Source organism: Lytechinus variegatus, chromosome 4 (assembly GCF_018143015.1).
Source record: "Lytechinus variegatus isolate NC3 chromosome 4, Lvar_3.0, whole genome shotgun sequence".
NCBI classification, from domain to species: Eukaryota; Metazoa; Echinodermata; class Echinoidea; order Temnopleuroida; family Toxopneustidae; genus Lytechinus; species Lytechinus variegatus.
In genome coordinates, this window is record NC_054743.1 from 62,145,939 (window position 1) to 62,169,147 (window position 23,209).

Genomic DNA, 23,209 nt, shown 5'->3' on the forward strand with positions numbered 1-23,209 from the left:
TGAATGCAGAGCCATGAACATGTTTTCATGTTTGTGATTTGATCGTTTCAATCATTTTTCCATGCTCACTGATTAAGGCTAAATGATAGTAGTTGCAGTAAAACACTAATTTCGTGAGAAAGTCTGTAAAACCAAGGTTAAGTATGACTATATTATCGTGGATCTAGATCTGGTACAGTTACATAAACTGAACTTTGTGAAATAATAAAATCTATGCTGAAATACGTTCACACTGAAGATCGCCAACACAGATAGGCACACGTGGGACAGTGTATTATCATTGCTGGAATAAAGACCCGACGGAAGTGACCAAAGCCGCGCTTATTTTGCTTATTTCTCAGCAATTACACAATTTCTTCCAGAATTCTTTGGCACATATTTTTTATTCATACAGACACTTGGGTGGTCATTATATTAGATTCTGTAAAAATTCATTTTGAGATCGTTACCAGAACTGGAATTTATCTTTAAGCTTTTAAACATACTCTCTCTCACACTCATACACCACAGTTTACAGGATTTATACAATCTGAACCGCAGTGTGGAGAGAGTGCATTACTTTCAGAGATCATCCAAATCTACATGTCTCAAACACATATGATAGTTCCAAAATGTCATTTAACCGGGCACTTTCATGTTGTGGTCGGGCAGGATTTGAAAGTAGGTTAAGGGGAAAAAATTAGGAAATTTGATAATGCCAGTTTTGTCAGCCTGTATCATACATTTCATATGGAATGTATATGTATATATGATTTTTTACTCAACAGGGTATGCATATTGCTGTAAAAATACTGTATAAAATTTTAAGCGTGTTGTTTAATCCTGTCGAGTCTAACAACTATCGTTTAATTTTTAAAACAATTGTTTGAAAGTTTAAACAACTTGTTAGAGTGATGGGCTTAAACAACATACTTGAAATTTCAAACAGCATTTTCACGTACTTCAGAATTTTAGTATAGTATAAACCAAACCGATAAATCAAAGGCTAAAAGGTCGCGGCTGAGCTTCGATGCTCTTTTTAATAGCCTCAATAACAAAATCATGTATAGACAAAGAGATGATGAAAATTAAAACAAATTTTTAAACATCAACAAAGCCTAAGTAACATGGAGAATATCTTTTCTTTATTATTCAATGTAAACATTGAAAAAAAAATTCAATAGTTTTGATCTTATGGGACAAAATTGCAATATGACTCCCAAGTTATTTTTAAGTTATTAATGATAATAAATCTGCAACATTTATATGATGCTTAATATCATGTTTCTAATCCCAGCTTTAACAGGAAATACCGGTACACAATGTTTGATTAGATTTGACAATATAGAAGCATGAGCATCGTGCAACTTATTGTGCACAAAACACTGGCATTACTTCCATAGAACTGAGATAGACGTCTGAAACGTGTAGATCTGTCAATTTGCCTGAAGTCGTAATAATAGCTAATTACTGTGGAAGCCTATTGCACGTCCCATTTAGAAGTATGACTCAATGGATGTCTAATGACCTGCAAAAGCACATTAAACAGATGAGCTCACTCCTTGGAAAAGAAAAGTAACGATCATCAGATTTAGGGGGGGGTTCTGTCACAGAAGATTAAATGTGAACATAAGCCTTGAGCAATCCTCATTAAGTGTTCATGGCCATACCAATTGCATAGATCTGCAGTCATTTATTAAAGGCTGTATATATACATATGTACATGGCAACAATTATTAATGTGCATTCTTTATAATTTCTCTTTTTTCTGTCAATACTTAATATCTTCTTATTTTTCTATTAATTCTTCATTTCTTCTTTAATTTTTATTTTCTTAATCATAAATTCTTAAAATCTCTTTATTTCTTATCTATTAATACTTAATACAGAATCTACATGTTCTTATTTTTCCTGTTTTGTTGTGGCTCAGTGGATAAGTCTCTAGACTTTGAACCACAAGGTCTTGGGTTCGAGCCCCACCACAGAACTTGTGTCCTTTGGCAAGCCGAATATCTATATGTCACTCTCCACCCAGGCGTAGTATTGTAAGTGGGTACCCGGGAGGAAGGAATTCCTCCAAGGCTCGAGTGTCCAATCAGCTAAACCCGGGCTAAAAGTATGCAGTGCTTATAAAGCGCTATTTAAATGTTGCATATTTTTGTTTTTAGCAGAAGTATTGATATCTTTTTTATTTTTCTTTCTGTTATCCAGAGGGTATGCCTTGCCTTGATTGCTGCTACCACGTTCCTGTTTGTGTTGACATGGCAGTTTGCTCAGTTCATCCTCCTTCTACAAGCCATGGCTCTCTACCTAGGTACTATCACGGGTGTCATTCCCATCAAGAAGGTGAGATAAGAGGAAATTTGTGATAGATAGATAGATGGATGGATAGATGGATGGATGTGGGTGGATGGATGGATGGATGGATGGATGGATAGATACGGGGTAGATAGATACAGGATAGACAGATAGATAGATAGATAGATAGATAGGTAGATGGATGTAGATGGATGGATGGGTGGATGGATGGATGGATGGATGGATAGATAGGTGGATGGACAGATAGATAGATAAATTGATGTTGAAATCATCATGTCTTGCAGTTACAAACTAAAATGAATTACAATAAAAAAAAGGCACTTTGACCAGGGCCCATTGCACAAAAGTTACTATCAGTGGTAACTTTGCCATCCTTTGGTAACTACCATGGTAACAATGATCAACAGCCAATCAGAATCAAGGATTTCATGGAAGTTACCATGGGGGGAGGGGGCAAAGTTACTGTAATGGTTACTTTTACGCAACAGGTTCTTGGTAGAATTATTTTTCATTCTCAGAATCCTCTTGTGCTGATACTGGCTTCAAGAGCTGAAGCATGGTAACCATTTCCAAAACTCTACCAGCCAGTTTGAATATTGTAATATGAAATACACAATAAAGAAATCTATTTATCGATATCCTTATGGGATGTTGCAAGAAACTTGCGATCAATTTTAAGACTATTTTTTCCCTAAATCAATCATATGTTGTGCAGTTACTTGCAAATTAATGATTGATTGTTAATCTGCTCCTTGGAACATGAAGCTTAATTTGATTTGCTACAGCTAACGTTGATCTATCAGTTGTAAAATTGAAAATTGATAGCAAATAATTTCTTGCAACACCCCCTTGGTCTTTTTGCATGGCTGGCATTCTGGATTTCTCTTTGTTTTTTAATAGGTCAAATACATCTTCAGTATCTGTGTTGGATCCATCCTAGCTGTGTTCATCTTGCAGTTCTTCAATAAGATGTTACTAGGTTCTCTTGCACTCAGTTTTGTGATTGTAGCGCTCCTAGACTTCAGGTTACAGGTGAATGTTCCTTGCAGTTCTTTAATAAGACCTTACAAGGTTCTCTGTACTTGGCTTGTAGCACTTGGGATGAATTTTGTTCCAGTACAGGCTTGTTAACACCAGGGGGGGGGAGTCAAATGTATTGCTGTACACATGAGTGGCCAAATTATTTCCAAACATCCCCTAAACAAGTTTTTCTCTGTGTGCAAAATAACGCCCTCAACAAGTTCTTCACAGACTTTATTTACACATTTGGCCCCTTAACAAGTTGTCGCCAGAATATGACCCCAGGGAAAAACTTGATTTTAGAATACCTTATATCAGAGAAAAGCCTCTAATCAGAAAAAAATCAGGGAATTTCGATCGCCCCAAAAGTCGAAAGCATGGTAGTCAGTCAGACTCTGTCATATTTTATTGCATATCAAAACAACATTCATTGAATGACTAATTATGGTGGTACTAATTAGTTTTACATTATTGTTTTTATACTGAAAATACATGTAATTCACTGCAACAACTAAGAAAACATGAGAAGATTGGGAATAGGTTTAAGTCATTATCAGGGAACTTTTAAATTTCATCAGGGAAAAATCAGGGAATTTTGTTATTTCTTGAAAAGCTAGAAACCCTGTTTCTCATCCATTCATTATATACATTGTATTTGATGATCTCTTTTGATTCCAATACATGTTTTAATATCCCTTTGTTTACACGTAGGCTGGGAGACCAGTGGTAACGAGCATCTCAGGACAACTTGTCAAATTACTGGAAAGACTGGTCTTCACATTTGCAGGAATGTTCATACTCAACTTTACAATTAAGGTACTTTAATACTTTATTACCCACTTTATACTGTATACTCTATACCTGTCTTTATGCTGTAGAGATATCGTGCATTAGAGTCTATGGAAATGTGTATCATATTGAAGTCAAATCACGTTCAACAGGTGTAAAATGTTCTTAGTAAACTTTCCACTTAAGGTAATACTGAGTGTCATACGAAAGAAGAAATTTCAATTACTTTGCTTTCAAAATGTTTCATTTTTGTTGGTTTGTTGGTTTGTATTTTTATTTTTGTTTTCAAGATTCATTTATTTAGCCATATCATATAAACACAGTAAAAGAAAAAAAATAGAATATAATGTACAGAAACGTAATATCATTAGATGATCGGAAGTCAAACTCAATATGAAATATGAGGACCAAAAGAAAGGCATTTAGTGCTTGTTGGGTATGGCACTAAAACAAATATTTTTGCTGTTGATGACAGCATCTTGTAACAGTAGGTGGTTTCAGCCTGCCTCAAAGTTCGTCAGTTCCAGGTATTTTGGTAATGTGAAAACAAACTACGCATAATTTCCCCGAAAGAAAATACCCGCTAAGTAGTAGGTACTTGGCGAAATTACAAGAACTTTCGCTGGGATTTTTCCAAGGTCGCAGGTATTTTGGCAATGTGAAAGCAATTTACGGGAATTTTTTGCCCAGCGTGTTGGGTGGCTGCTGAGCTAGTGATTTTGAATCTCGCACCTCGCTTGCATATCGGACGACATTGCGCATGTTTGTAACTTCAGGAACTAACATGTATCTCGAATGGTGTGTTTCAGGGCGGTGTGAATGCAAGAATGATTAATGGGTATTTTTCAGCCTAAAAAAGTTCTGTAATTTAACCAGGATTCTTATGATCAAGGCTGTTTGAAACCACCTAAAGAGAATGGTGCTAAGATCATTGAATTTGGTCAAGTGTTCTTTAATCAAGCTCTTTGAAGGAAACCTATTCAAAATTCAATGTTCTGTTCTTTCTTGGACACCTTGTGTAAACAACTTCATGAGGAAATAAAGGGGTTGTGCTCATTATCAAATATATTATCTTTCATACCCTTTTCATAAACCTATCCTCCAATTAGCCGCCTAAGAGTAATGCGGATAATTCAATAAAAATTGCGTTCATAAACTTCGAAAATAAGCCGCATTATTTTTACGAGCGCCCGTCCTGAAAAAGGCGGATAATCGCCATGACAACTGGACACGCCCCCTCTGATGCGGTTGTGTTGGAAAAGGGTGACCTTGTGACCGCGCCATGGCAATTATCCACATTATTTGGAAATGCGTTCATAAACTCAAAATCTTATCCCGATGCTGCTATTATGCGGATAATAGCAGCATCAGAGTAATGCGGATAACTCTTGTCCTCCTCCAATTTTACGACCAAATTATGCTGCTAATAGCCGCATAATTGGGTTTATGAAAGGGTATTAGAACTTTTCTCAAATTGAGACAAATTCACAAATTACTATTATAAACCAGTATGCAAAATTAATAAGACTTCAACATCAGGGAATGATAACTACAAATATATGTGACTTTACAAATTGTTATGATTTAATACAATTATGGTTATATTGAAATGATTATTCAAATTTATTCCATTCTTCATGAAACATAGTGGAACATCATACTTTTTATTTGCAAATTTGTATGATTATGCAAATTCATATACAACTCAGCTCTAGATGTTAAATAGTCATTAAAACTTTTTAGAATTATTGCGATGTAAGCTTATTTGGTAAGCTTTTTCATCCATTGTAGTTAAGTGAAATTTTACAAATTGGCAATTTTATGAAATACATATATGATTGACCACTTGCATGTATACTTTTCGCCTTCCTTTCCCGAATCAGTTTGTCTTTTGCCTAGTTCATATATATGAAAATCTGTAGTGTTCTCAAATTACCATGGCTTGACCAGTTCATGAAGTGAAATAAATATGGAGGAAAATTAAGAGGGGTGATGTCGGAGGTGAAATAATGGTAGTAAAATTTGTCCAAATGCAAAGAGTGTATGCCAAATAATTGTTGTTCAAATTATTTCTTTTTTTTCAGATCTTAATTGGACTAGATGCAGATCAGCATATTTTTAAGTTCATCACTGCCAAATTTGGACTTGCCAGTGCAAGGTTCGTTCATACTCGTGATTTTAAATTAATATCAAAATTTGTCCTACATAAATCCATAAAAGTAAAGAAGGAATTAGTGAAAGGAATAAGTAAAGTCAGCATAACTAGCTAGTGATGATTCAAGCATGTGTCATATTATCTGTAGTGTTTAGCAGTACTATGCAAGGCCTGGCAGTGTACATACCTCTGTGGATGTGAAGTACAAACCTACCAACCATTTTTGCCGTAATTTTTACTTTTTGCAACCAAATTATGGCTTTACAGGCTTTCTTCATAATCATAATACTTGATTGATAAATAATGTCTTTTTGTTTCTAAATTTCATAAACTTTTTTAATGAATGTAATATCAGGTATCTAGGCAAATTTCAAAGATCATGTGGGGGTCAGTATGTAAAAATAGAGTTTTAGGGTGAAAATTACAGTGAAGGATCACAGAAAACAGTTTCTCATTCCAAGAGTTTGGCAGCTCTGTACCTGTGCAATGGTACAAATGGTGCACCTTCAGACTTCCATTTCCTTGCATACACCAAGCTAAGTAGACATTGTAGGATAAGTATAGATACTTATATCCCATCTCTTGCTAATCCGCACTCTCTTCTTCTTCCTCTTCACCCAACAGAGATTTTGATGTTTTGCTCTACAAGTGTCATAGTGCCTTTGCCTTCTTGCCGATCCAAGTCATCAGAAACATGACGTCAACCCTCCTCTTTCCACTCTACATGGCTGTAGTCTTTGGCCTGCTCTCCGTTCTCGTCCTGGCGGTTATACAGAACTGGAAGTAAGTCTTGATGTGTGTTTATTGTTTTTTGGGGGGGGTCGTTTAAATAAATTCCATTACAAAAACAAAAGAAACCTGAAAAGAACGCATTTAACCAAAGCAACATATATGATGAAGCAGTATAGAAGGAGTGTACATGTAGGTCTATAAAACACAAGTCCACCCCACTTCGAGCAAAGAAGAAGAAGAAAAAAGGAGGAGAGAAGAAGAAGAAGAAGTTGAAGAAGAAGGAGGAGGAGGAGAAGAAGAAGAAAAAGAAAGAAGAAAAGAAGAAGAAGGAGGAGGAGACGAAGAAGAAAAAGAAAGAAGGAGGACGAGAAGAAGAAGAAAGAGAAGGAGGAGAAAGGGAAGGAGAAGAAGAAGGAGGAGAAGATGAAGAAAAAGGAGGAGGGGGGACAATAGGATTAAATGTATAAACATCTTTGGTTTTTCCAATACACTTTCTTATCATCATACCCCTTCTCATCAGCCTACACACACACTTTGGAGCAAGCACCCCATGCAAAGTTAATGAGAAGATCAATGCATGAATAATTCAATGTGTTAATGTAGACTAGGAGGCTCTTTCAGTTTTCTGGCATCACCTTCCAAAGGCAAACTTAATGTAATATGCATGAAATTGGTCTAATGCATTAAAAATAAATTCACCCCAAATGTCAGTTATTGTATATTTTGAATGACCAGGAACAGAGTCAGAACATTAAACTAAAAAGAGGATATATTAGAACTTTCTAGAAATGTTCAAAGTCATATACACTTGAGGCTAGAAGTTTACATACACCCAGGATATTCAAAGAAATGCTAACACTTGCCAAATATAGAATTTACTGTATCTTATAAAATATTTTTGCTATTATGACGAATTTGATATCAAACAAATTAGTTTGTCATGCTCCTTCATTACATTGCTTTGTCACCAGGAGCTGAAAAATATTGAGGTGTCATTTTCCCTGAAAATTTGTGCTAGTTACTTCTCAACACAAACATTTCCGATTGCACTTTTTTGTTCACTGGTGACATATGATAGAAAATGTAATATGAAATCATAGATTTGACATAAATTATTTATTTCTATGAAACATTGTTTGAAAATAATAACTATTGGAATATATTGGGCAAGAATATTACTTCTAATTCCACCTGAAATATGCATTTTGATTCATACTTTATGATTTATTTTCTTATATTTGTTTTATTGGGGGAAGCAAACAATCTTTTCACAAGCATGAAGTAAGATTACTTGAACAGTCATATTCCAAATGTACAGTACTAGTATTTGTCAACTTCCACTCGCCTTTATAATTGAAAGTTCGGTTGATTCAGGATGCCTATTCTGTGAATGCGTTCTTAATGTAATTGCAATGGATGGTGACTTACATGTACATCACCTTAATGCATCGATAACCACTCAAACAGGGTGTGTTCAGTCAAAGGTTTCAAACGTGAATTAATGATGTGAGGTATGGTTATGGTGTTTTTAAGTGGAAGAACATTTATGTGTTTTTTATAATTCTTGGTAAATGGTAAATTGTTTTTTGGACAGCATAGGTACTCACCTCAGAGTGTAATAATTGTTGGCTTCAACTTTACAGCTGGGTCATTCCATAAAGGTCGGACGTACATTCGGACACATTTAAGAGCTGTATCTCCTTTAATTTGATGGCAGTGTTTTATTTATTTTAGTACATCATAACATGTGACCTAGGTTATCATTACACCATGACAGGACCAGGCTGCAATATGAAGAATAGAAAATATGGGCAAAAATGTGAGGGGTCGGACGTACATCAGACGAAAGCAGGTTTTATGCTTTTAGATTTCATGTCAAAATCTCTGTGATTTTTGTGTTGCAGGTACTAAAATTCTAATATGAGGTGATAGCTAAAGGATGAATCTTACAAGAAATGAAGGAAAGAAATTGATAGGCATTGCCTTGTTTTAGTTACAGGCTGATCTATTTGGGGTCGGACGTACACTTTGAAGGGGTCGGACGTACAGTGTGCAAATATTTTGCACAATGTACGTCCGACCCCTTTGAAGATCAGTTACACAAAACATAGACATTCTAAACTGGATTTTTTTTAATATACATACTGTTTGGTTAGTTGTCTTTCACATAAGACAGAATTAACAAATGAATCTAATGCTGGTGAAGAGTTATGCTTGATTAAAGTTGACATGCATTCAGACAGTGTACGTCCGACCCCCATACTGATTTTCGTACAGTCAAGCAAAATGCACCTCATATCTATTACAAATGAGTCAGTGGGTTTAAACTGTTTCCATTTTGATATCTACATTTTTAGATCACATCAATAATGAAACAACTCAACTATTCACACAATGCAGAATACTGTTAAACTTCAAGTAAAATGTATTTTTTTAATGGTTTGCAAAAGACATGACAAAGAATTTCTTCAACATTAACAAAACTTGTTCTGTTACAAACTTTGTTTTTACAAGGTGGGTTACGAACCATGAGTCTTCCCTGATGTTGCAATAAAAAAAATGCAATATGACCTTTTGACCCCTAGATGACCTTTGATCTCTCCATCCTCAAGAACACATGTAATTTTCCCACTGATCGTTTTCTTCCAAGTTTGGGCAAAATTAATGCAGAAATATGTCATTTGACATTTTTACACCTAGATGACATTTGACCTCTCCATCCTCTTTAACAAATATGTGGTACTACCCACTGATAATTTGTTCCAAGTTTGAATACATTTGAATACAATACACATAAAAAAAACTACCAGTATCAAAAGTTAACTTTTGATCCCTAGAAAGCTTGAACAATTGACCTTGAATAACAAAATGAGCAAAAGTGACCTATTGACCCCTTAAAAAACCTTAGGAATTATCATCTTCATCAACAAAAATATTGTATTACCCTCTGATTTTGTATTTCAAGTTTGAACAATATTGATGCAAACAAAAAAATTGATTTAAACAAAATCTGTCAGAAAATGACTAAATGGCCTCCTATCTTTTGACCTTTTGACCCCTAGATGACCTTTGACCTCATCAACACACACATGGTATCAACCAAGGATCATTTGTACCAAGTTTGAACAAGGTTGATGCAGAAATAAAGAAATGAGAACAAGTCAAAATTAAATGAATAACCCTTCACATTTTCTTAACTTACACCCCTATAGGCAAAAGTAGAATAGTCTAGACATCCATGTATCATTACAGCAAATGGGCAGATCTATTTCTCATAGAGGGGCAATTGCTGTACCTGAGATTGAGGGGAAGGGGCAATTTCTACTTTTATATGGAACTTCTTTGTTTATTAAATTTCTCATGTATTTGTAGGTTTTTACTTTTTATTTTCTTTTTTAATTTTCTGCAGGCTGTTATTCAGTCATAATTACCACTAAATTCATTAGGTTACATGTATGTGATAATTTGAGATGAAGGAAGGCAGTTTCCATTGAATATGCACACAATACACAAATAAATCACCATTTCTTGAAGATGATATCATCATTTAAAAATCTACATGTTGTCAAAAATGTGAGGTATTCTTTGTGAAATTTGTCTCAAAACTTGTGCAAGACTTCAAAGAAAAAACCAATAAAACTATACAGCGATATCAGGGTGTGTTAAAGAACTATCATGCAAAATGTTTAAGATGGAAAGTGAATTTTGCCCCCAGTATTTGTTGGTTAAGAAATACAAAAAAGGTCATTTTAAACTAGATTGAAATTGAAATTTGTATTCAATTTTTAAAGATTGATATGAGTAAAAGATGTTATGATATTAAACTTTTGCAAAAAACATCTGAGCAGTGAAAGATAACTTCATAAAAAAAAGTTTCAAAGGGGTCGGACGTACAGGGGGTCGGACGTACAAAAAAGTTGTACGTCCGACCCCCACTTATCTTGAAATCCCGGACTAGTGGTGAGCTACCTTCTGGTGTATATATTAAACAAACCAAGCTTGCTTTGCATCTGACTTTGGGAAAATTTATCTGCTTTTGTTTTGCTTGTAAGAAAAAAAGTGTATGTGAAAAGGGGTCGGACGTACATTTGAAAGTGCCTGCTTTTAATATATTCGGTTTAAGAAATTTAAGAAAAATAGAAAAAACCTAACTTATTTTTTAGAAACCTGACATAATAACAACTTGGACAACATCCAACTTTAATTATTTCAAAGCTTATAAAAGGTTTAAAATTTGTTGCAAACTTGACCTTTGAAAATAAGTAAAATTCTGTTTTGTTGCTATGGTGATTTCAATACCTTGTCAAAATGAAACGATACATTGTTTGAAATTATTTCTTTCAGATTATACATTTCAGTTTCTTAGCTTTCATGTGATACCTAATTTGCTTTGTTTGTAGGATTTTGTAATTTTGACCAAAAGGTTTACTATTTTATGGAACTGCCCAGCTCCCAATTTGTTCAATTGGAGTGAGATCTTATATTTACACTGGTTATTTAAGTTTGTCATTGAAACGTGTTCTATAGCTTCTTTACGTTGTAGCAATTTTCTTTTTGTGCAATCTTATGAATTATCAGACATCTCCCAAAATTTTATCTATAAATGCTCTACAGTTGAGGTCTATGTATTAGTTAAAATTCATAGAGTCTCCTAAATACCAAACAAAATTTTGGCCCAAGATGTTTTCATAAAAGAATCTGAACCATACTCATAAGAAGGTATGGGACTACACACATTTAAAAAAAAAAAAAATGCAAAAATAAGTTGTAGAAAAGATAGAAAAAATGTAGTACTGTATGTAGCGATGGAATAGACTATCATAATTATTCATAATGTAGCTCTCTAATGATAATCTTGATTGAGCAAGGTACATATTTCTTTTGCATCTGCAAGAAGCAACTGGTGACAAGACATTTGCTCTTGCGACAATTCCTCCGGGCTTGATATCGTCTTGAGATGTAGAGTAAGGTTTGGGGTTGCAATAGGTCTTTTGTTACAAGTAGGTTTAGGGTCAGGTTTATGATATGGTATAGTGTTAAACCCAGGGGCCCGTATTCTGAAGTAGGGTTTAACTTAAACTCAGGTTTAAAGTTGTGGTTTAAGTATGGAAAGCCAATTGTTTCATAAATCACTAACTGTAGAGATATCATATTTCAACTCATTTGGCTCTCAAATCATTCATAATTGTCTAGGATGTATAAATAGATGATTGTCTTCACCGTTGATGAATCAGGAAAGAGCACAGCAAACATAAGAAACGTACAAGTTAATAAAAATTTTGACTCTTTTGGCTTCCCATAATTTTAGCACATAGTTAGACCATGGTCTAAGTTAAACCTGACTTCAGAATATGGGCCAGGGTGTTTTTTTCATTTAGAGCAGAGCAATTGTCCCCGGAGTAAATGTCATGGAACCGAAGCAACTGTGCTTCCATGAAACGTCTTTCAAAACAATGGGTTTTGCCATAGATCTACATGTACAGTGTAAACACACCCATTAATGCTGCATCATCAAGGGAAGTAAATTGGTGCCACGATAGGAGACAGCATGAAGTTAATGGGTATCGCTCAATGACCGAGAGACATTTGCTTTGCTTCGGTACACAAGATACATTATATTTTTTCAGTTCTATGGTCAATGAACCTGTAACTAATACCCCTTTCATCAGATCGGGGGGGGGGGGTAGATGAAATATGAATTAACAAAGTATGCAAGCTAGCGAGTAAAGCAATCAAGATGGTCATAGACCTTTTCCCTTCTTCCAAATGTTGAGTACCTGGAATACGCTAATTTTTAGTAAATGATAATAATAAAGAAGGAATTGGTATCATATATACTGTATTACAGATCATGCACTCTTGTCAAATCTGTACATCTAGTTATCATCATTGGATTTTGATTAGACTTTTTTTTGCTATTTTCATACAAATTTTTGCCTGAAAATTTTTATTTTCAGTGAAATTCTATGAATGCCGTATTCATGAATTTCATGATTTTTTCTGTTATCTGTATTGCCGAAAAAGTAGGTAAAACAGTATATCTGTAATGATTATAGGGAAACAGTTTGATATAATTATATTTTATGTTTTATGAGAAATCATCAAGAATCAGAATATTAACAATTGGCAGGATGACAATTTAAAAAAAAACATAATAAGAATAAATTTTGAGATTTCAGAATAAAAAGAAAAAAAAAGAAAAACATAATGTCTAAAACAGGCCTAACTCTGAGACTGACAGAAGATGGTAGGGTGATACAGAGGGGAGAAGAGAGTTGAATAGCCTGTGTGAACGATTAGTCATCGAGGCCTGCATTTAGTATTGATTAATTCACACAATATTAGATGACCAGACTTGTCAAAGAGACCAATCACTATGTAATGATGTCTTGTCATAGGGAAATAGTCAAAACTATTGCCTTGAGGGAGGGACTTAGGGAAGACTATCACCCTGAGGGATATAATGAAAGCTATTGAAAGTGTCTCACCTGACCTTGGGATAACGTGAAGTAAAATTCCAGCAGCAATATTCTTTGTGTATTTTTGTGCTGCTAATCTGAAAATTATATATAATTATGGTGTAGAAGGTTGGAGTTACTTGAAGTTTCTAAGAGTAAAGATGAATTAATGCTGGTCAATTGTAGTTAGGTATTGTGTGTATTTGCTTAAAAATATGCTTAAACCGTAGAAACTTGTGAAAGCTTGTCATAATCTATCATGTCCTTTATCAATAGGGAATGGTATCTATTTTAAGTGATGTAAAATATAAGTCTGCATTGTGATACAGTGCATTCCGTATAGATTTGGTGATGCATAAAGACATACAGTATCCTGACGAACAGATATGTTTCTTCTTGTTATAGTTGTTCTTTTTCTTTTTTTCTTTACACAGAGTATCACAAATACGAAATGCATACAAATTGATTATGTACAGAATATAGTATTCATATTTGAAAAAAAAAGTCAAGGGTTGAATACAGTTTGGGAACCAATTTTTAGATCACTTTCCTATTAAGCGCCCATGTGCTACATGGTCTAATGATTACTTTCCAGACTGTATATTTAAAGATTGTTTGCTATGTACTATATTCCTTTTTATAACCAGTATTCAATCTCATAGGGGACACTTCAAATGTATCACAAGTATTGTTGTTAAAACCCTTTATCTCAAGAACAAATCTGCCCTTTTTCCGACTGCATTCGCACAAGTGCATGACTTGAAACTATCGAGAGAATTTCTAAGCTGATAACATGATGACTAATGATGTAGTCATCCTTATTGCTATGGATGCTACAAGAATATATACCTTCCTATCAGCTGATTATTGCTATCATTTACATATATATTGAGACACCAGCTGCTTATATGAATAAGTAGAGCTGTCATGGAATGCTTAAATGAAACGCATCGCCATCATTTTCTCTCTTCATTTACACACCCTCCCCTCCTTTTCTTTACCTCATATAACTCTCTTCTCCACCTTCTTCTCCTTCCTCCTCCTCCTTCTTCTTCTTCTCCTCTCTCCTCTTCTCCTCCTCTTCTTCTCCTGTTCCTCCTTCTTCCTCCTGTTCCTCCTTCTTCCTCCTCTTCCTCTTCTTGTTTTCTTTCTTTCCTCCATTTCCTCTTCCTCTTTCTTTTCATCTTTCATCCTCTCATCCACATAATTCTACTCTTCCAGTTATTCGTCTTCAACTTTCTAATTTGATTTTCTATGCTTCCTCCTTTATATTGTCATACTTCTCATCCTGCCTCCATCCACCCACCCTCCTACTATATGTACATCAATTTCATATTCATAATTCTTGTTGTTTCAAAATGATAATTTTTAGTCATCTTCCAATCACTTTCAACTGGTATCGAAGATTGGTAAAATTATTTTAATAATATTTACATCCAGCCACAGTTTTTCCCATTCTTCTTTCCTCCCTCCTTTTCTTTTCAGTTCTTCATGACATATGTTATTATCAAATTAATTTTCTTATTATTTGTTTTTTTTTTTATTAAAGCCTTGAATCCAGGATATCTGCTGGCAAGAAAGATGATGACATCCACCAACCTGCCACCTCCTCCTCCCCTTCTCCCGATCCTCCATCCGATAGTACAATCCTATGCAGACCGGACCTAGCCTACCACACCCTCCAGACGATCCCCTTTGGTCTCATGGCCTTGTTGGTGGTCCGCATGAAGTTCGTCTGGACCCCGCAGATGTGCGTCCTGGCGGCGTTTGGTATCGGCAATGCATCGCTATGGAGATGGTTGCTAGGGAAGGTGGGATGCAAGTCAGAAACAACGGTGAGATGTTTTTTGCTCTTTTAATTTGAACAGGTATCAGTTACCCAATAGGATACAGAATTTCCATTTACTGTTTTCTTTTTTAATGAGAGATAATGCAATTTACATGTACGGTAGGACCAGGAATTGAAACAAATCATAACATTTATATGCAATAGGTTGAGCTTCTCTGGAATGAAAGCCATTTAACTTAAATTAATCATTACACTTTCTGAATTTGGAAAGCATACAAAAATGTGTAAAGCAGTGCCTCTTTTTTCTCCTCCAGATTCAATGTGTACGTCATGGTGTTGCAGTAGCTATCATTGCAGTGGCCTTCTATTTGGTAAGCTCCAAGTATATTAAGATTTTGTGCCCTTGCAGACAAAGTCTGGAGGGGGCATTAAGCATTGCCCCTCATCAAGGTCTATGGTCAAAGTTCATTATATATGCGAGTTGGTTTCGGCATGATAACTTTGGAAATATCCACCAGATATTCAAATTGTTTGGTGTCTGGGTAGGTGACACCAAAATACAGTCAGGTCACATCAAATGGCGTGACTCATATCTTCTATCAGAGATGATTATAGAAAGGATGAGTCTTTAGGTCAAAGGTCTAAATTTGTTCATGTTATATATATATATTTGCATATTGGTTTCTGCACGATTAAGTTCAATCATATTGAATGAATTTCTGATTGCGATAAGCGGGGGCATCTGTGTCCTTTGGACATGTCAAATTTCTGGTTCTTAAACAGAATTGAAAAGCAGTTATTTACCCCAAGCTTAGCCAGTGTAACACAAGGACCTGAATCACCTAACAGGGCTGATACATGTATGTGCACAAGATTACACTAAAGGCCTGGTCACACCGCCCGAGCGTTGTTGGAGCGGTTGTGGAGTGGTAGGGAGAGAGGGTCGAATTTCGTTCACAAAATTGGGGAAAAAATCGAAAACAAAATAATAACAATCGAAATCGAAAATGGTGAACGGTAGCGAGTGGTGATGATTTTTTTTTCTCTCCACTCCACGACCACTTCAACAACACTCGGGCAGTGTGACCAGGCCTTAATGCCCGTATTCTGAGGTTGGTCTGACTCTGGTGAAATTATGGGAAGCCAAACACGTCAAAATTTGTTCACCCAAGGATATTTTTTATGTTTACTGTGCTCTTTCCTAATTCTTTAATGATAAACAATTAAATACCGTATCTATCCTTCCCAGACAGTTAAAGAATAATTTAAGAGTCAAATATAAAGCTGATACTACGAACCTGTACTGTTAGAAATTTGTCACAATTGGCTATCCATAGTTAAACCACAACTTTAGACCAGGGGAGTGTTCACGTTTTATCCGACAAGTCCCATTTTATCTGACGGTTAACATAGGAACAGTGCTTCTCAACCAATCCCATTACGTCAAACTTCCCTTTAAAACAATACCGCAGTTCGGATTGCGAACTGCGGTGTTGTACCCCATTTTCCATTTGGATCTCCTAAAAATCATTTCCAAGCCCTTATCAACCGCGCTTGGCCAAGTAATCCAGGGGTAATCCCCGCTGTCTCAATTTCACCCCCACAGGCCAGTATATGAGCGTTGAGCAAAGGACGAAAAGATAAACAACAGCTGCGCTATTACGTAAGACTTCTCTGCCTGTAGTAGGACCTTCGGAATGAAATTATTGTATTCCATATTTAATCACGTTTTCAAAGGCATATTGTATTCAGTAACCCAATGTTAGTCCATTTTCAATTTCGAACGAAGGAAAGTAAGCGAATAAAAATGACGGCATGCTTACAGGGACCGCACTCAGCGCTGCGCATGCATCCCATCGTGTGTGGCCCCCTGCTGTGACTGTATATGCCGGGCTGTTGTTTTATCTTCGGACCAACGTCAAGAAACAGGTGTTTTGATACTTAAATTGCTTTCTTGAGGCAGTTACGGCTGGAGAAGAGAATTGATGAGAAGGGGAACTGGGGTATAGTGTTCTCAAATGGAAGTTTTTTGTCATGAAAATCAAGGAAAGATGTGAGACTTGGCAACTTGTCGGACAAAAATGTTGATGAAACGGTCCCTGAGTTTGAATTAAACCTGACTCAGAATATAGGCCTATATCATCGGTATTATTATCTGCGGCTTTCATTAAATGTTTCTTGGTAAAGAATGTGTAAATGCAGAGAAATAAGCAAAATAAGCATGGCTTTCCTGCCATGGTGTAGGGTCGTTTTCCCAGTAATAATAGATCTACATGTACAATATAATGGTACAGTGACAGCCTTGGTTTTTCAAGAATTTGTCATGAGATCATTTTTGATGCAACATTAGTTTGGTTTTAAATATAGCAACTTGACTTTTCTTATTTTTGTCCCTGGATGAAAGGTTGTGGGTGCGTAGTGGTTTAGTGGTTCTGACTCTCGCCTTTCAATCAGAGGGTCATGGGTTCGAATCTTAGCCATGGTGTGTTTTCCTTCAGAAAGAAATTTATCTACACTGTGCTGCACTCAATCAATGTTAAGAAAATGGGTACCAGCAGGGAGAAATTTCTTAAAAAGCTTTGAGCACCAGAATTGGTAGACTAGCTTCGCCAGGGTAATATAGGAGCGCCTTGAGCACCTAGCAAGGTGGATACATGTGCTATACAATTTCTATATTATTATTTATTATTTGAAAAAGTTGTAAGATTTATTTTGATGTTTTAGGCATTTTATTATTTTTTATTTTATATCTCTCATTATTTTTTTTAATATTCAGTGTTATCCAGAGATGTCTGCTGAACTGAACAATCTCAGGGAATTCTATGATCCAGATACAGTAGAGCTTATGAACTGGATTAGGTTTGTATTATTTAAAGTCAAACTAAAGAGAATTATGAAATGTAAACAGATATTGGAAATGAAGCAAGAATTATAATGATAAAAGCTGGATTTATATCACGCTTTTCGCTCGAAGATACAAAGTGCAAGTATTATGACCCCGGCTCTAGCTGGAGTTTACATGTACCACTTTTTCAATGGTGCTCCTTTGCCATGGCGTTTATCTACATTGCCATTCTCTACCCAGGGGGCCGTTTCATAAAGCTGTTTGTAAGTTTAGAGCGAATTAAAAAAGACTGGTGAACCTTTCTTACGTGCTAAACCATCGCCAATGTTGTATACCATTTAAAGAGAGGATCACCAGTCATTCTTAAAGTCGCTCTTATCTTACAAACAGCTTTATGAAACACCAACCTGGTGCCATTTCATGGAGCTATTTGCAAGTTAAGAGCGACATTAAGAACGACTGGTGATCCTTTCTTACGCGCTAAACCATCGCAGATTCAATATACCACATATCACAAGAAGGGATCACCAGTCGTTCTTAAAGTCACTCTTAACTTACTAACAGCTTTATGAAACACCCACCTTGTGTAGTAAATGGGTGCCCGGTAGGTAGGAATTGCTTGAATGCTTGAGTGCTCCATCAGGGGCCAGTTTCATAAAACTTGTTTTAATATTAAATTTTCAATAACAGTTAAAAGCTTCTGAAATCCTATCTGATTGGCTGATGGTAAACTTGTTATAGAAATTGTGCATTTGTTACAACAAGTCAAATATTTATGAATTGGGACCCAGGTTAGTCGTCCTGAAGCAGGGATCATAAAAGTTAGCCATGTTTGAGCAGGGATAACAACATACAGCACCTAGAAACATTGTGTTAAGCACTATATTAATGTTACAAATTCACTTAAATTTCAATTTATTTGAACTATACACTACACACCTATATCATACGCTAACATAATATTATACATCAAGTATCAAATAAAAATCTTTATGCTACCCTTTAAAGTTGTAGCTCATGCTCAGGGCCAAAACAATATCATTAACTCTTCATGCGTTACGTTCGCATTATTGCACATCCGTAGGCGTGTTTCGTTCGCATTTTTGCACAACCACACATTTCCCATAGACGTCCCTGTCCCATTGTTTTTGGAACAATTGCATGCCCCGGAGCGTGACTAGCTACAACGTATAGCCTGGCGTTTGTGTATACCGTACATGTGTAGCGATCGACAAATGGCGCGTGTGACATTAGTTTAGCGTTCGACAGATTATCGCAGTTTACAAATTACAGAATCGTTGAGTTTTCCCCAAAAATCAATACATCCTGATCACAGCCTGGAAGTTCATTGAAAAAGGAGGGGAGAAAATCAATAAAAACCCTTCTCACAAACAATACCATGGCCAGGTTTATTGTTAGGAGTCTGTGACTCATGGCACGAATTTTATTGGAAGTATTAGGAGAAAGCATTTAGAAAATGTAAATTACTATACATTTTTCCATAATTTATCCAAAAAAATTATATACGATAAGAAAGCCCAGGAAACACTCTACAAGTTTGCTACACAACATTTTCTTTCAAAATGATCAGATAAAAAGTTACTGCACTCTGAATAACAGAGTGTATTATACTGCGTAGAGGGAATCACGCTAAAATAATGCAACACACAGGGGGTTTACAGGTGAACGCATGAAGAGCTAATAACATACAGCGGTGCTAAAACGTTGGTGAGTCCATCAGAAAATGCACTCCTTCATGCTCAGTGTTGAATTGAAACAACAACTCTACAATGTTCAGCGAGAGTAGTAAAACAAACTGTATTGAATGTAATACTTTATGACCGGACTTCACAATTAAATATCAAAAACATGGCAGAGCTTGAACACTTGAGATATGTTCATTTTTGGTAGGGTTCACTAACTTATTAGCTCCATTGTGTATATTATAAAGGCCACCACACACTTTACGACTGTTCACGATCCGATTTTGGAACAAATCGCATTTTGCTCATTTTCTCAGAATGTGAATGGAACATATCATTTTATTTGAGGTTAAAAGTAATTGAAAGAATACTAATATAACCATTTTTAAAGATTGCAAGCTTTTATTTTGGAGTAAAGGCCAAATTAGTTTCAAATCGTAGCCAATCGTACGACTGCCATGACGTCATTACGACTAGATAGTAAATTCGCTTTTATTCTAAGGATGATAGCATAGCCACAGATTTGTACATAGGTATTCCTACGATGATTTAAAACATTACACAGTAAGATATTCCAAGTCTCAATATTAGCATCACATTCTACCACATTTTATTCTGAAATTGGGTCGCAGACCAATCCTAAAATGTGCGGTCGTGTTATACATGATTTTCAAGAACTTTTGTTATTTTTTTACAGTCAACAGACACCCAAGACGGCTGTATTCAGTGGTAGCATGCAGCTTCTAGCAGGAGTTAAACTGTGTACAGGAAGAAGATTAACAAATCACCCACATTATGAAGACAAACAGCTTAGAGATAAAACATTAGAGGTAGGTAGACCTGAAACAAATACCCTTTTCGCCATTCGATTGTTTGCAAGGCATAAGAATAAAATGGTTCAATGTTTCTTAGATTATCAGAAAAATCACTAAAAAAAAGTTGACATACCTGTACTGTAGCACCTGGAGTTTTGCACACGAACCACGGATTGACCATCCGCGATGAGGTTGTGAAAGCTCCCTATTTTTGTGTCTTGAAAGAGTCACAATATTTGGAATTCTATTCAATATTAGCGTCATTTTAATTTCTTTCTAATCTTGTACTTGTCGTCAAATGTCAAAGATTATAGTTTTATATTTTTGCTTATTGAATCATTTGATTTGTATTCAAAGTACCTTTTGGTCGCCAATTGTTAATGCTTCAATAGATTGTGTTTCACTTTCAAGCCTAAAGGTATATGTAGGTTACCTTCGAAACAGCTGTACATCAGTGAAAACTTTCTTGAGCCACTCTTGTCTGAGTTGCGATTGATTTGTACTCAATCTGTAATTGATATCAATTATACTTTTCCTTGAGAGCTGTATCAGTATTATGCCAGACGAAGTGCCAAAGACTTGTACAGCATCCACAGAGACACTTTCTTGAGCCACTCTTGTCTGAATTGCGATTGATTTGTACTCAGTTTATAATTGATATCACTTGTACTTTTCCTTGATAGCTGTATCAGTATTATGCAAGACGGAGTGCCAAAGACGTGTACAACATCCACAGAGCAACGGGGACAGATTACATCATCCTTGAAGACAGTATCTGCTATGCAAGATCTTCAGAAGTCGGGTGCAGGCTTCCTGATATACTGGATATCATGAATGGACATGTGAGTTGATTGGCTATTGGCTAAGGGAATATTTGTCAGTGAAAACCACTGAAAAGAAAAATGTTTCATGAACCACTCCCATGTCCTGAATTACTTCAGTCAAGTACAAAAAAAGGACACAATATGATACATGTAGATTATCAAAAGAAGTCAAATTTCTGTTACTCTCACCTCATTACCCGTGTTTTGTGTGGAAATATTATGAACTAGTTGAAAGGACATTCATGAACATAATCTACAAATTTAGGTTTCTTAGAGGCGTATATTATTTTCAAAAAAGGGGGAAGGGAAAGAATGAAATAAAGCAAAAAGAAATTGAAATAAGAAGGAAGAGAATCAGCTATAAAGAACATAGTTTCCATACTCTTTCTTTTCTTTCATTTCTACTTTATCCATATTCAATTACCCACTTTCAAATTTTATTTTTGTAATTGCATTGTACAATTTTTCCATTTTTTTTATGGCCAAATAAAATGATAATAATAATGATAATAAATGAAGTTTCATAATCAGTAGTGTTTTTTAGTCAAGATTTTTATCCTTGCCTGCAAAAGCATTTGAAGTATTGATGCAAGTACAATCTGCCTACTAGTCCTCGGGGGGGGGTGTTGCAAGAAAATATTTGCAATCAATTGCAAATATTCTGTCGCAATTTTACAACTGACAGATCAACGTTAGCTATAGCAAATCAGATTAAAGTTCTTGTTTCAAGGAGCAGATAAGCAATCAATCACTAATTTGCAATTAATTGCAAGACATATGATTGATTTAGGGACCAAAAATAGACTTGCAATTGATCGCAAGATTCTTGCAACACCCCACTAGTCCCAGCCTTCTCCACCCACATATCTTTGTGCAGCTCTACAGTGAGGCCAACCCAGCCCTGGAACCAGACCTGAAGGTGGTCCAGACCAGGCGCTTCTGTGACGCCGTCCAGAGCGGGGCCCAGGACGTCGTCAGGTTCTTCAAGATGGTCTTCCAGAACAGGACCTTCAGAGTCTACCAGCTCGTCCCGCAGAGTCAAGGGGGCTGATACGCAGCTCCCGCTTTCAAAGCGGTTTTCCTACATTCAACTAGAATCATTATTCAAGAAGCAGTATAAACATGGCCCAGGGGGAAAGAAAGTTGTCGGGGGAAAGAAAGTTGTCGGTTCCTGAGAGGAGTCATATACTTTGAAACTTCACCTGGACTCAGTAACACAAAGGTTTGCGATGAATCGTAAATATGAAAGAACCGCACTGATTGGTCCCTGGTTAGTATTTTAAACCAAATGCGTGTGTAACATTGATATTGATTGGTCAGTTCATTTTATAGCGATTGATCGCTAATCTTTGTGTTACGGAGCCCATGGACACATAACACAAAACTGAGCAATCATCGTAGAACATCTTTTCACGATGAATTGCTAACCTTTGTGTTACGGGACCCAGCTCATCTGGCACAGGGTAAAAAGGTGGCTGAATACCTGGGCCCCGTCATACCAAGAGTTGCGATTGATCCGCTTAATTACAACTATGGAAAGATAGCAAAATCAACACATAAAATGCATGCTTGTTTAAAAAATTCTAGATATGAATGTATATCCATAAATTCATCGATTTCTTGACAATATGGTGTGTTCTCTGTTTACAATGGACATTTTGCAAATTTTCTGTAGAAAAATTATGACTGATGGATTTCCATGGGGTTGCATTAAGTGGATCAATTGTAACTCTTTGTAGCAAGAGTTGCGATAGATTCGAATCAAACACAAATCGTGACTG

The 23,209-nt window shown here is 35.9% G+C and overlaps 1 protein-coding gene across 1 annotated transcript in view; it reads left to right on the plus strand.

The window, feature by feature from the left end:
• The window catches only part of LOC121414463 (probable C-mannosyltransferase DPY19L3), a 56,077-nt gene extending 33,505 nt beyond the window's left edge, over positions 1-22,572 (plus strand). The window contains exons 6-16 of the mRNA XM_041607645.1: positions 2,191-2,325; positions 3,199-3,330; positions 4,030-4,134; positions 6,192-6,265; positions 6,887-7,045; positions 15,002-15,287; positions 15,556-15,612; positions 18,018-18,100; positions 20,487-20,619; positions 21,288-21,446; positions 22,306-22,572. Coding sequence (XP_041463579.1) covers positions 2,191-2,325; positions 3,199-3,330; positions 4,030-4,134; positions 6,192-6,265; positions 6,887-7,045; positions 15,002-15,287; positions 15,556-15,612; positions 18,018-18,100; positions 20,487-20,619; positions 21,288-21,446; positions 22,306-22,479 — 1,497 coding nt within the window. The 3' untranslated portion in view covers positions 22,480-22,572. The remainder of the gene's footprint in view (positions 1-2,190; positions 2,326-3,198; positions 3,331-4,029; positions 4,135-6,191; positions 6,266-6,886; positions 7,046-15,001; positions 15,288-15,555; positions 15,613-18,017; positions 18,101-20,486; positions 20,620-21,287; positions 21,447-22,305) is intronic.
• Positions 22,573-23,209: the final 637 nt, after the last annotated feature.